Source organism: Hakea prostrata, chromosome 7 (genome assembly GCF_041222555.1).
Source record: "Hakea prostrata isolate BN-2017 chromosome 7, UWA_Hpros_2, whole genome shotgun sequence".
NCBI lineage: Eukaryota > Viridiplantae > Streptophyta > Magnoliopsida > Proteales > Proteaceae > Hakea > Hakea prostrata.
Genome location: NC_142606.1, coordinates 38,576,125 through 38,590,181, shown reverse-complemented (window position 1 = coordinate 38,590,181; position 14,057 = coordinate 38,576,125). Strand labels below are relative to the sequence as shown.

Below are 14,057 nucleotides of genomic sequence, written 5' to 3'. Positions count from 1 at the left end.
ATTTTCGTATGACGTTGGTATGTTGGTTTAGTTTAGGAATGTAATATGCTTTAAATTTGTCCTTTTTGTTGTGCATTCAAATGTGTCATTTGTATTGGCCTGTAATTCTTTCTGTTTACCTATGCTAGAAATCAAATCCACCAGGAGCTGTTGGGACCAGCATTGCTTTGGAGTCGATCATTCTGCACTCTTCCGTTGAGATCAAACCTTATAGGTCAGAACCTTTTTGTGTGTCTGCCTTTTGTTGACTTGTTTTAAGCTTTTCTTGTTGCACCAAGTAATAGAAGGTTCTCGTTCTTTTCAATCTTCTATAATGCAGACAAGAAGCTGGCAGTAATATTCTTATTTGTTCAAGAGGTGGAGGTGGTTTGATTGAAGAGAGAATGGATATTGCAGATGAGTTGTGGCAAGCAAACCTCAAGGTGAAGATAAAGTATTATATGTTTAAGCCTATTCAGTTGTCTGTTACTCTTATTCATCTAGAAGAAACAGTCACTAAATTAGACTACTAAAGTTCTACCAAAACTTATATTCTTTAGTGCCTTCAGCACCATTACTGTACAACTTCACTGGTACTACTGTCACTATTAATCTGCTGTGACAATTTTAGCCTTTCTATAAAGAGAAGGTTGTGATGAGATCGTAATGAAATAAAATAATTACAATCCGAACAAAGTGTCTGGTCCACCAGTTCAAAGGAATTTTAAGAAAATATACAGAGGAATTGCCTATTAAAACCACAATTTATTTAAAAGAAGTAATAATAATAAAAAAATAAACTATCAATCTGTCACAGGAAAGGGAAAAGACAGGGCTTTAACATTTGAAATTTCTGATTCCAGAATCAACTAAAAATCAAAATTTTCTGAAGAAATGATGTTATGGTAGTACTAGTCTACCATCACTACTAATCTGGTACCTGATTGATAGCCTTTCTGAACAGAGAAGTTTGTGAGGAAGTTGTAATGAAAGAAAATACACTTTCAAATTTACACTTAATGGAGATAGTACCTTGTCTACCAGTTCATGTCAATGAAATTTGAAAATATTACACAGAACGATTGATTTTTAGAAGCTGTGTAAAATCATCATATCTGTCAGAGGTATGAACAATTGACATTTCTTATTTCAGACTCAATGCAATTTTAAATTTGCTGAAGCAGAACATTAGGGTACTATAGCGCTTAAGGAATTCTCTAAACAGATATATGCAACAACAACATGTGTTGTCTCAACTAAATGGGTTGGGCTACATGGACCCTTGTCTTCCAATCAGCTCTACTTGAGGCCATACTAGATTACGAGGCCTAAGCTCTGCATAACCTTTCTCACCTCTTTTCTTGGGGTTATCTTACATCTGCCCTTGGTTTTTCTAATTCCTTCAATCTAGGTTAAATCACTTCTGTATAGAGGGGCATTTAGAGACCTCTATTGAACATGGCCAAGCCACTTCAATTGACTATAGAGTGCATGCAAAAGGGATTTGGCTTTTCTTTTTATTTTTTATTTTTTATTTTTTTTTATTGGGTTTGTGTGCCAGCTGCTGACCTCCGCACCAATCCTCCTTTACCCCGCTTGGGACCAGCAGCAAACTCCAGCAAAGTTCCCGAGCATATGTATTGCAAAAATATTACAACAAATATATCAAACTAGGATTTTATATATATAAACTAGGATTTTATATATATATATATTTAATCCCTTCGTATTCAGGTAATCATTGCTATTTCGTATACTATTTATTATCTTTTTGAAGGTGGATAAAGTTTATTGGTGATATTCTGTTGATGGATCTTTTAAGTGACCTCAAAGGGGTGAGGGCCAAAATCAGGGACTTAGGGTTGTTTTAAGGGTTTTAGGGTTTGTAGGGATGGTATTTTAGGTTCAGCTAGGGTTTAGAGGCTTAGTTTGAGTAAAATACAAACTTGAACCTTTTTGTTTTTTGTATAAGGTTTGAATTCCAAAACTCCAGTGTTTTAGGAAATTTGGGCTTCATAGGGGTAATTAGGGCTAGGGTCAGGGATGAGTTCTAGATAGACAGTGGGGGTTGTGATTCTAGAATTGGATGTGATTTGGTGGAGAGGATTAAGATATATAGGATTTTGGGTTTTGAGATGTTGTAAGGCAAGAACAGTAGTCTTAGTTGTTTTTATTAATTGTAGAATTGTCTTGTTAGGATCATTTATTATTCTCTTTGTAATATTCCCACATTAGGAAGATTTTGTTTTATTTTTGATAGGTTACTAATATAGAAAAGGGACCTATTGTGTCTCTCTAACACAAATTAGGTTCTCAAACCTTACAACATGGTATGAGAGCCACATTTGATCTAAAAAGCACCACTGAAACACCACCACCTTCCGTCTTCCCTCAGTTCAATAAAAGCCTCTAATTGTGACACCTTTAGGGCCATTGCCCCTTGTTGCCGGTTACCTTGAACACCGTTTGCCATCCTAATACTATTGCCTTTTACCACCAGGGCTTTCCACACCCAGGGATTGTTCTTGAAGGGATTGCAAGGCCTCTACAATCCATCTAGGCCTATCGTCTCTTACTCTAGCCACCTACGGTTGGTCTTAGAGCCATCACATTGCCTTGCAAGTGCTCCTAGGGCCATCATCCATTTGTCCTTAATGTTCTAAATTATTTTTGTCCTAAAAACCCCTTTTATGGTTTCTTCTTGGTGGTGAGCCTTTTTTGCTGCCAAAGAATCCAATTTTAGCTTATTGTGCGATCTGATTTTTTTTCCATGCGATGGCCAATTTAGTTACCTCTACCTCTTTTGGTACATTTGGTATGGTTTAGATTTGTTTTTTCTATTTCTCAGGATTGTGATTTCTCCCCTTTTCAGATGACCACTATGAAACTTAATGGGACCAATTATCTTCGCTGGTCTCACTTTGTTTTTGTCACAGTTGGTGCTAGTGGTCTTACTGGCCATCTTCACGGGACTTCTATTAAGCCGTCTTCTGTTTGTTCAGCACAAGACAAGTGGGAGACTAATAAATGTTTGGTTATGGTATTTCTTCTCAATTCAATTGAACCAAATATTGCAAAGAGTTATCTTCTTCTTCCTAATGCTGCTACAGTCTGGAAAGTTGCCAAGGAGACTTATTCAAAGGTGGGAAATACTGCACAGTGTCTTGAAATTCAGAGGAAAATTCATCAGTTTTAATAGAAGGAGCTTACTTAATTTTAGTATCATAATACTCTCCAAGACTATTATCAGGCCATTGAGTTCTACGGGTGTTTTACTCCATTCTGTGGTGCTGATGTTGTTGCTTATCAAAAGTTGCAGGACAAGCTTTGAGTATGATCAATTACGTGATCTGATCTTCTCACGAGAATCTTTTCGATCTTTGGAGCAAGCTTATACTATGGTTGACAATAAGGATAGTCGCAGGACAACAATGGTACATACTTTGACATCTGACAAATTTGCTTTGGTGGTTGGGATAGGTAGTAATAATACCAATACAACGGATTCACTCACGCTTGTTAAATGTGAGAATTGTGGTCGAGAGGGACATACTAAGGACAAGTGTTGGAAGTTGCGTGGTCATCCAACAAATTCTCATCGAGGAGGAAGTGATGTAAATTAGGGAGGAAACCAAGAATTTGCCTATCAAGCTAGTTCTGACACCCAGTGTTCTCAGCACCTCTCCCTTTTTGTTGACCAGGCTTGATGTGACCTCTATTGCGCCAACTTCCAAACTTCCGGTGCGAGTGTACCTACTGCCATAGTATCTTCAGGTGTCACAATGTCAATTTGACTTATACCTCTTAGATAATCGACTGTGGGGCAACTGACCATATGACTGGTTCTTCATCTTTGTTTCATACTTATTCTTTTGTTCCATTGACTCAAGTTGTTTCAAATGGATGATGGGTCTCTTTCTCCTAATTTGCAGAGGGATTTATTGTCTGTTCATTTTCCCTTACTTTATCTTATTTTTTGCATGTTTATAAATTCTCGACTAATCTTTTGTTTGTTAGTAGCCTTACTGGTGATATGAACTGCAAAATAACCTTTTTTCCTACTCACTGCGTGTTTTAGACCTGGAAACGGGGCATAAAATTGGCAATGGTAGACATCAAGCAGGGCTCTATCTGTTAGACGAGTCTCCATCATTTTTACAGTCTCCGGTTCCACATCTTTTGCCCTTTTTTGTCACACTCCACCCAACCATATCGGGCTCACCCAAACAATTTTGCATCCAATCCACATCCAATCCACACAATAACATAATCCAAAAGCAAGAATAAAAGTATAACTGTCAAATATTATAGTTAAAAATGTCAACGGAAACCTACGAAGTATATTGTATCACAAAGTGAAGGAAATGGAAAGTAAGTTTAGTATTAGTTCGCAATTTTTTAAATAAAGAGATAAATATTTCAATCAAAAGTCACTGCATCCCTAAAAATAACCATACGGCGGTCAAAAGGGCTGAGTGTTGTATGAATGCTCTAAGCATGGAGACGTATCACTGTGAGCCTCGAAACCTCCACAACTGGTTGGTCGTGTAGCTTTGATGGTGCCAAGTACTCTTGAAATGTCTGGTCCTCATATCATGCAGTATAATTTAAAAAGAAAGTTTACAAGAGGTATGAGTTCCAAAAACCTCAGCGAGATCAACAATATCATGTATCCACGCATTTAATACATGTCTAAAGGATGTAATGAAATGTAAAATGCAATATGGGGATGCTCCTATATAACTAACCGCGCCAGTCTCTATCTAGGTAGACACATATTAGGATACAATAGCAGCTTCCTCTAAAAAGTCTCAGACAGAGCCCAATGGCTCCAACCAAATGGGGAACCATGACTGATAACAGTCCAATCAATGACTATGGCTAGGGATTAGGGTTGCACTCTCTCACCACTACCATTGGTATGAGAATTGGCGTGTGTCATGGAACTTCTTAGCTTGATACAAGAGTTCATCTACTTAGTCATGTCATACTAAGTTCGGATACCCTTCCTATGGCATTAACCAACTCAGTCAGGTATCTTCGCCTATACAGGGAATGTCAATCCTCACAGAATGTCTACCGCCTATCAGAAAGCACCCATAACCCTATGGTCATTCACATATGATAGGGCAAACACCCTATGCCCCTCACGGGATGTTTACCGACTATTGGGCACCCATGGGCCCGACCTCTATCATATGCAACCCTACCAAAAATGATATGTGTTTTGTTCGTGTCGTCTCATAAGACTGTTACCGACTGTTGGATGCCACAACCTAACACCACTGTCACGGGTCAGTTGGCCTCAATACCCTTGACGATATGGTAACAACATGATAAATAGGAATTTCTAGCTATGCATTTAGACACCTAAAGATGTGCAATGGTACCAAAGGCAATGGGTGAACCCACAACCCAGTAGATAATATTCATGAATGTATTATACCACCTGTTGAAGTATATGTAAATTTGGGAATTTTACTATTCACGTGAACAGTATTATGCTATTGTTTTTATTCTATTTTCTATTTTCTATTTCTAATGTGGGACTCTTGCTACATAAGTTTTGGGAGTTTTTAGAAAGCATAGTTTCTATTTTGGTGGTAGTTTTTATTTTCAGAACTTTCTATTTTAGGAGTTAGGAAGTTACTAAAGTTGTAATTTTTTGTTTCCTTTTTTCTAGAGGACAATTACTTGTATCTCAAGTTGTATTGGATTCATTAGAAGCTATAAATAAAAGGGCTCTGTGATTCTAGACTCTTTAGCTAAGAATCACAGGCCTTTTCTACTGGTTCTTCATCTCTCTTCTCTTATTCTTCTTCTCTCTTTTCTCTGTTCACGTTCAACTGCTATTTTGATTATTTAAAGTTTGTTTTCTAACACCAACTATTCCCATAATAACATATTCAAGTATCGATAATTGAAATAAGGATGCTAAGGTGGATGAGTGGTAAAACTAGGAAGGATAAGATAAGGAATAATCATATTAGAGTTGGTTTGGGAGTTACTCCCATAAGTGATAAGCTTCGAAAAAGTCGTTTGAGGTGGCACGACCACGTTCAACAGAAACCTATAAATGCCCCTGTGCGGAGAATTGATATAATCCATATTGAAGGGACTAGAAGAGCTAGGGGTAGACCTAAGATAACCTTAAGAGAAGTGGTGAGAAATGATATACACATGGTGGGAGACCGCGAGACCGCCGAGACCGCGAGAACTCGTTTGCGCGGATGGGGCGGACGCAGTTGGGAACCGCCGGCCGCCACTCGCCCCGCCCCGCCAACTCGCTCCCCCTCGCCCCGCCTCCCCCGGCCGGGTTCTTTATCTTTTTGGGTTGGCGTCCCTCTCTACCCCCGAGATCATCTTCTCCTGCGTTTAGTTAGCTTTAGACTCTGGTTGATTATTTTCTGTTGGTTGGTACTCTTGGTGGTTTCTTGTTGTGTGCTTTGCTGCTTTCATTATGCCTTAGGTTCTGTTGTTGCTTCCCTATCCTCTCTTTCGGTTCCTTGGGTGCTGTCTCCTGGGTTGTTTCCAATCCGGCCCCCGTGTTCGGCCTTTGCTTCCGTTTCCCCTTGGCCCCCGGTGGGCCCCGGTTGGCCGTTGTTTCTCCCGGTCTCCCGGTGGTCGGTCTCTCTTTCGGTGGGTCTCTCCGGGCGGTCTTCTCCTGGATATACATAGCTTAGGCCTTGTATCTAGCATGACCTCAAACAGAACCAATTGGAAGGCAAGAATCTATGTAGCCGACCCCATTTAGTTGGGACAAGTCTTATTATTGTTGTTGTTGATAATTGAAATGAAGTAGTAAAGATAACTTATCAAATATAGATTCATGACGTTACCCATGAATGCATGCCTTACAACATCAGTCCACATATACAAATATAAGTAATACATGATAGTATATACTAGAACATGAGTTAAACATATGTATATATAAGATTGTATCCTTCACCTGACAAGAGTTTAAGACTTTCCAGAGAATCCAAAAAGTCCACAAATAGTAGGCTAACAAGTTCGCTAAACCCTAAAAAGTCCATAGGTCCCATTAGAGATAGGATTAAAAGTAAAATGATACAAACATCAAACGTGGCCAATTGATCAGACCCGAATAGGATCGGTCGACTACCTCTGGGCGACATCTCCTAGGTGTGAACAACACATAGGCTTCTCCCTTGTCCGCTTCGTTTCTCCGGTTCCAATGATTTTTGGGGCCAATCAAGAGTAGTGAGTTTGTCTCCAAACCATGCTCAACAACCCCCAAACAATCCCCTTTCAAAACATCCCCCAATTCCAACATTTCTTTGAGTTAGGGTTTCTTTGAGATAATAGCTGAAAAATAAAATACAGCACAAGAGGGGATGGAAATCTCACTCTATTGCAAGATTTGGCTGGAATTTAAAGGAAAACTCAAAATTTTACAACCAAAACCACAACTACCCACATCATTCTCACCTACTAACATTAAATGATCTACCCACATCTTTCTCACCCTTCCTCTCATCCTTTCTTTGTCTCCATGGATATTGTGTTCTAATAATAGGTTCCTCTCTTTTCCTTACACCTCTTTAGGGGGAGAGCATTAGTGACGAGGTTTCGATCCTTGTTCCTCCTTTACATATTTTTCCTAAGATTCCTGTTGATTATCCTCCTTTGGAAGATGGAGTGGCTAGATAGGAATAGTTAGTGGATGATGTGCAGGGGGAGTAAAACCTCTGAAGACTTATCAAAGACGATCCATGTGAGAAGATCCCCCTTCTATGCTGAGCTAGTTGAAAGTTTTTGCTCCTAGTCCTAAGGCTACAGTAACAAATCCACAAGGTGAGTCTTTTTCTGAACCATCTTTTGGTCCCACTTTGGACTTACCTATTGTATTAAGAAAGCAACCACAGGCATGCACCAAAACATCCATCTCTATTTTTGTTTCATATCAATCTTTCCAGAATTTCAAATCTTTGTTTCCTATTTGTCCTCTACATTTGCTCCTAATGCCTGGTAGGAAGCATCATTTGGAAAAAAAAAACAAGACATAGGAAATTGGAGCAATACAAGGAAGGAAGCATTAGATGAAGAAATGAGAGCTCTGGAAAAAACAAGACATGGGGAAGTGGTGTCTTTGCCTATGGGAAATCAGATTGTTGGGTGCAATTGGGTATTTATCATCAAACACAGGACTGATGGGATAGTGGAGCGATACATGGCAAAATTAGTGGCAGAGGGCTTCACTCAGATTTATGGGATAGCTTATCAAGAAACATGTGCCCCAGTTGCTAAGTTGAATACAATTTGGGCTGTTCTTTTGTGTGCACTAAATAACGGGTAAAGCCTGTTGCAGCTAGATGTGAAAGATGCTTCCCTTTATGGAGAGATTCAGGAGGAAGTGTACATTGACGTACCACCTGGTTATGCTACAATAGACTCGTGGGAATGTGTGCAAGTTTAAGAGAGCATTACTTGGGTTGAAGCAATCTCCAAGAGCTTTATTTGGAAAATTTCTTAAAGCCATGATTTCCATTGGCTATAAACAAAGCAATGTAGACTATACCTTGTTCATCTATAGAAACAAATCTCGTGCTACTGTGCTTTTAGTGTCCGTGGATGACATTGTGATCACAAACAGTAGTGAGGGGGAGATTCCAATCTTGAAGACTTTTCTGGGGACTAAATTTGAGATTAAAGATATGGGAAGCTCAGATACATCCTAGGACTGGAGTTAGCATATTCAGCCAGTGGTGTTTCTGTCTCTCAAAGGAAGTATACTTTGGATTTACCGAAGGAAGCTAGAATGTTAGGGTGTAAGCCAACAGATCCTATTGAGCCCAATCTACACTTGAAGGCAAAAGAAGGAGAATCAGTTAAATCAAACTACCTGAAGTTAGTTGGGAAGTTGATCTATCTGTCTCACACCTAGATGCAATATACCGAATCTTGAGATACTTAAAGGCTACTTCAGGAAAAGGTATTTTGATTTCAGTCCATGGACGCTTACAAGTTGAGGAATACACAAATACAGACTGGGCAAGATGTCTCGATGATAGGAGATCCACCTCTAATTCAGTGTATGTGTAGGAGGCAACTTGGTGACTTGGAGGAGCAAAAAATAGGCAATGGTTGCAAAGTCTAGTGCTAAAGCCAAGTTCAGGGCATTAGCTTAGGGTATTTGTGAAGTATTGTGCTGGCTGCTTCAAGAGCTTGGGTCAAATTCATAGACACCTACAGTTGTACTCAGATAGCAAATCAACAATCAATATAGCTCACAGTCCAGTATGGCATGACAGGACCAAGCATGTGGAGATCAATAGATGTGGCTTGAAGATAGGATGGAGGAATGCTAATAAAAAGAAGAATGCTAATAAACTTGCTGCCACAGGAAATTCCTGCACTTGAGAACCCTAGAATCCTACTCGGGCCCCCATCTGGTGTAACTCTCCTTTAATTGTTTTATTCATCAAAAATCAGTTTTGCTACAAGCAATAGGTTGCATTTATAGATTGAAAGACTCCTATTAGAACTCAACTTTGAAAGCTTAGTAGATTGGGGCTCTTATTTTATAAAGGAATTCTATTTAAATAAGACTTAAACTTAATTTTTCCTAGATGCATCCAAACAACATAAAATTAGGACTCCACTCCTAATGAAGTCGGACAGCAACTAAAGGAATTCTGTCTTAAATAGTACTCCTAACTTGACAAAGACTGTGAATTAACTTGATATAGACTGACTCAAATAGAAAAATAAGAAACATAGTTGTACTCCAAATAAAATTCTACTTGTAACTAGACCTAATTGGGCCTGATTGGGAGTGCCCAAAATGTCCAAATGCCCTGTTGTTGAAAAATTATCCCACACCCGTAGGTTGAGCCTTAGGGTCTTCTGCGGATACATCAATTTTGATTGAGTTCAGATCACCAGCCACCCCCGCCCTCTCAACCAAACAATTAGGTGGGGATCTTGCATCTGAATGTTGACAAGGTGGGACCCCCTCCCCCAAATATATTATTTATTTTTAATATATATATATATTATTTTTTTTTTTTTTTTTGGGGGGGGGGGGGGTGTTAGTGATAATGTTATAGACTATCCTCATGGGGAGCAAATCCGGAGTCATTTTCCTAACATTTTAGAACTCTTGGAATCTGTTAGGTAATATTATACACTACCTCAAAATTTGTAGAACCAGTCTCATTTTCATTTCCCAACATTTTAGAACTCTAGGAATCTGTTGTGATTTTCATTTCTTGCTCCATTGAAGGGGAAATTAGGGATTGGTTGGTATACATTCCATGCTATTTTTGGAGTGGTTCATTTATCTTCGTATTGTTGTTTTCGTTTGCTTCTGTGCTACATATTTACCATTTCAACATTTTTACCCTTGCTTGATATGAATTTCGTTCAGGCTCAATTTGTCCCATTATCGGAGCCAAGCCTCACAGAACAGTACGAATATGCAAATGAGCATGATATTAAGTGTCTTGTCTTCATTACTGACACTGGTCTCTCTCAGATGGGCTCTGTTAAGGTAATCAATCACATTATATTAGTGAGGTATTTTGTTCTGGATCTGTCCTCACATGCTTTTTGCAAAGATTCATGACTCATGCTTCTTTTGTTTTTATGTAAACACTGAAGAGTAATTGGGTAAATATTCTACTTGCTTTATTTTACTGTGTTTTTTAGTAAAATAGTGACTATATCTGTAAATGTACATCTCATTTTACATCAGAACAAAGCCCCAGACTAGAGTTATGTTATTGTCAAATTAGAAACAGTCCAATACCAACAGTATTTCCACTGTCTTCTACAGTCTGTAGTACGTTCATCATTATGTAGCCAAAAACCTTCATTTTATTCTCTTTCTACAGGTGGACTGCTGTTCCAACTTATGAAATTGTTTCTTTAGAAATTTTGATATAAAAAAAATGAACCATAAATTCAGTAGTTTGTATTCTCTATTTGTGAGAGTTTTTTTTCTTTTTCTTTTTTTTTTGGAGCTTGAGGGGTAGTCAAGAGATTTCAGAATCTCTTCCTCGATTTACAATTGATGACGTTCTGAAAGTGATGAGGACATCAAAAAGAGATGCAAAGTTATTTCTCTGGAGCCTACTATAAGAATGTATTTTCAGACTGGAAGAAGCATGGAAAGGTAGAGAGAGTGTAAGAAAGATTTTCACATGTTCTTTATTATCCTATGAAAAAATCCCTAGAGCATTAATTTGGCAAGTACTAGAGAAGAGAGGTGTCGCAAATAAATATGCGAACATAGTTAAATATATTTATGATGGTTCAATGACAAGCGTAAGAATGGCGGGCGATAAGGCAGTGAATTCCCGATTGCAGTTAGGCTATATCAAGGTCAGCTTTAAGCCCATACTTATTTGTGTTTATAATGGATGATTTAACTAAAGACATTCAAGATGAGGTCCGTTGGTGTATTATTTTCGCTAATGATATTATTTTGGTTGATGAGCCATAAGTAAGGACTACTACCAAGTTAGAATCGAGAGCAACTTTGAAATTAAAAGGCTTTAAACATAGAAGAATGAATATGAGATACCTGGTATGTAACTTTGGTTGTGATCAGACAGATAATGAGGCAGTGAACCCTGGTGAGAAGGAGATTCCAAGAAGCTATTACTTTAGGTACCTTGGCTCAATCATAAGTAAAGGTGATACAAAGGATGATGTTTCCCAAAGAAACAAAATAGTGTGGATGAAGTGGAGAAGTGCATTCAGTGTCTTGTGTAAATGAAAAATTCTGTTAAAGCTCATAGAAAAAAATTCTATAGATAGAGAGTCTCACCTAGGTTGGCTCTGATACCAATGTGTTTATTGGGGGCCCAGGTAGCTAAGAGAAGAAGATTATGAAAAGGAAAAGGAAAAAGAGGAAAGGGGTGGGGGGTAGAGGGGAAATCTGAGAAAAATCTTAGTTGCAACTTGCAAGGGGGTAGAGAGGAGAAATCACATAAGATGTAGAAGATAAAGTGGAGGAAGAAGAGAGCATATGCATGTATTAAGCCCAAGCTGTAATTCATCTTTTCTATTTCGTCATTCATCTCCCTTGAAGAAGCTACTGCAGCCCTTTTAAAGAGAATAGATGGCTACATAGTGCTGTTGGTTATCAGTTATGACTGTCCGCTACACTAGGAACCAAAACGGAATTTGCAGTCAACACAGAGGGGGAGATGCTGTTATAAATAAATTGAAATATAACTAACTTCACTGAAATAAGGGTTGGGATGGTAACTCTTTGTAGTATGTAGTTAGGCCCCGGGCAAGGCTAGTAGGAGCAGCCCCTAGATATACTGCATCATTGTCCGCAATGTCATCAACGTGCATTGCCTCACTTTTTACTCTCTCCTTGAGAGCCTTTGCTATGGCTATTTCTCCAAGCTAGCAACTCCTGGCCAACTATGATAGTATGATCATCACTACAACAGCAAATTTGGATCCTACAGGACCCAGCAAAAATTGACGTCCAAGTCCTTTTAGCCAATGCTCAGCTCATGAATTTTTCTGCCTCTAATAGAACCAGAAGCTTCAGGTCTTCTTAACTGCTGTTTATGAAATGAACTTGGCCACTACAAGACACCCCACCTCTAGGACACCCTTCAGCACTTATGCACCGAGTCTGTGAACAATCCTCGGGGTACAAGAGAGGACTTTCAACGTGGAGTGCTTTGGCCATGAAAAAACTGGAGGAGATCACCTAGATGTGGATGTCATTGATGTCTCCAATTCCTGCTTAGAGGACTTGGATTTTGCGAACATCATATGGTCTAGACTCAAATTTACCTGGGATAGCAAGAGAACTGTCTTTGCTCATATCCAATGCAAACTTGACAAAGTCCTGGGAGCTGAAAATTGGTTTTCTTCTTTTACCTCCACCAATGCCACATTTGAGAAGCTGGAATCTCAAACCACTCTCCCGTACCTCCTTGTTCAATAGTATACATTCTTTCGGACTGAACTCTTCAGGTATTTTGATATTGGTCTGGGTATCTGATCTTCTTACAGACAGCAAAAGAAGTGTAGGACAAGCTAGTGCAATCCTTTTCTGCTCCCATCATCGTCCTTACTAAAAATCTGATCAATGTTGAAGGAGCCCTCAATATCCGGAATTCTACATCCTTTGGCAACATCTCCCAGAGGGTTCTTGAGTGCAAGGTGAAGCTCTCATCCCTTCCGCTTATCTTATGAACTTATCCCTCAAATATCAGCCTTGCAAAAGAAGAAAAGGCTGCCTCTCATGAACTTTCAGTGGCCTTTGCCTTAGTGGAAAATTTTCAAAGAAAAAATCAAGAATCAAGTGGTTGGAATTGGGACTCAAAATCAGCACATTGATTCTCTGCTGCTGCGATTCACTCCAGTAGGCGTCGACATCGAAAACTCTCATTCTCTTCTTCTCTCTTCTCCAAGTATCATACGAGACCATTGTAGGAGTCGATCGCTCTCTTCCGGTGGTTTCACTTGGCGTTCTTACCATCTGATTTGCTTGGTCTCCCATTTCCCCCACTCCATTAGCACCCATAATTTCTTCCAGGTTGTTGTCCAAAATCACACTCACCTCTGTTGCCTGGCCATCGCCAAACTCAGTTTGCAAGGCTTCTCTGAAACTCTCCCAATCAAACACCTGCTAATTATTTTGGTAAACCCACTCCAAGGCTTCACCATCCAATTGCTGGAGAGCCACACTCAGTTGTTGCTCATACCCGATGTGATTTTCCCAACAGAAGAGCAATACCTCTATCAACCATTTCTGTGAACTTCCATCATCGGAAAACAGCAACAATGTCATCTTGCCTCCCTGGGATCATGAATACTCTGATACCACGTTGATAGGACCCTCTCAAGCTTGCCCCGAGTCCCACCAAAACTTTACTGACAGCAATGGATATTATCATTCATCGCAACAGATTCAATAAAGACAGCAACCAAATATAACTCTGTTCATTCAATAACTCTGATAAACTTCATCAACAGATACAAATCAGATATCTATAGATGAGATTCAGTTCTTGGAATTAAAAGAACAATACCTAAACTATAGAATCAACACCCATTACATGTTACCAGCCTCAATA

The 14,057-nt window shown here is 39.1% G+C and overlaps 1 protein-coding gene across 4 annotated transcripts in view; it reads left to right on the top strand.

Moving 5' to 3' along the window:
* Nucleotides 1-14,057, top strand: part of GCN2 (protein kinase family protein) — a 121,559-nt gene that overhangs the window by 93,676 nt on the left and 13,826 nt on the right. For all 4 annotated transcript variants that reach the window (XR_016174291.1, XR_016174290.1, XR_016174292.1 and 1 more), the window contains 3 exons: nucleotides 129-214; nucleotides 320-422; nucleotides 10,373-10,495. Coding sequence is in view for 1 of the 4 variants with exons in the window: in XM_089160488.1 (XP_089016614.1) it covers nucleotides 129-214; nucleotides 320-422; nucleotides 10,373-10,495 (312 nt within the window). In the remaining 3 variants the exon portion in view is untranslated. The remainder of the gene's footprint in view (nucleotides 1-128; nucleotides 215-319; nucleotides 423-10,372; nucleotides 10,496-14,057) is intronic.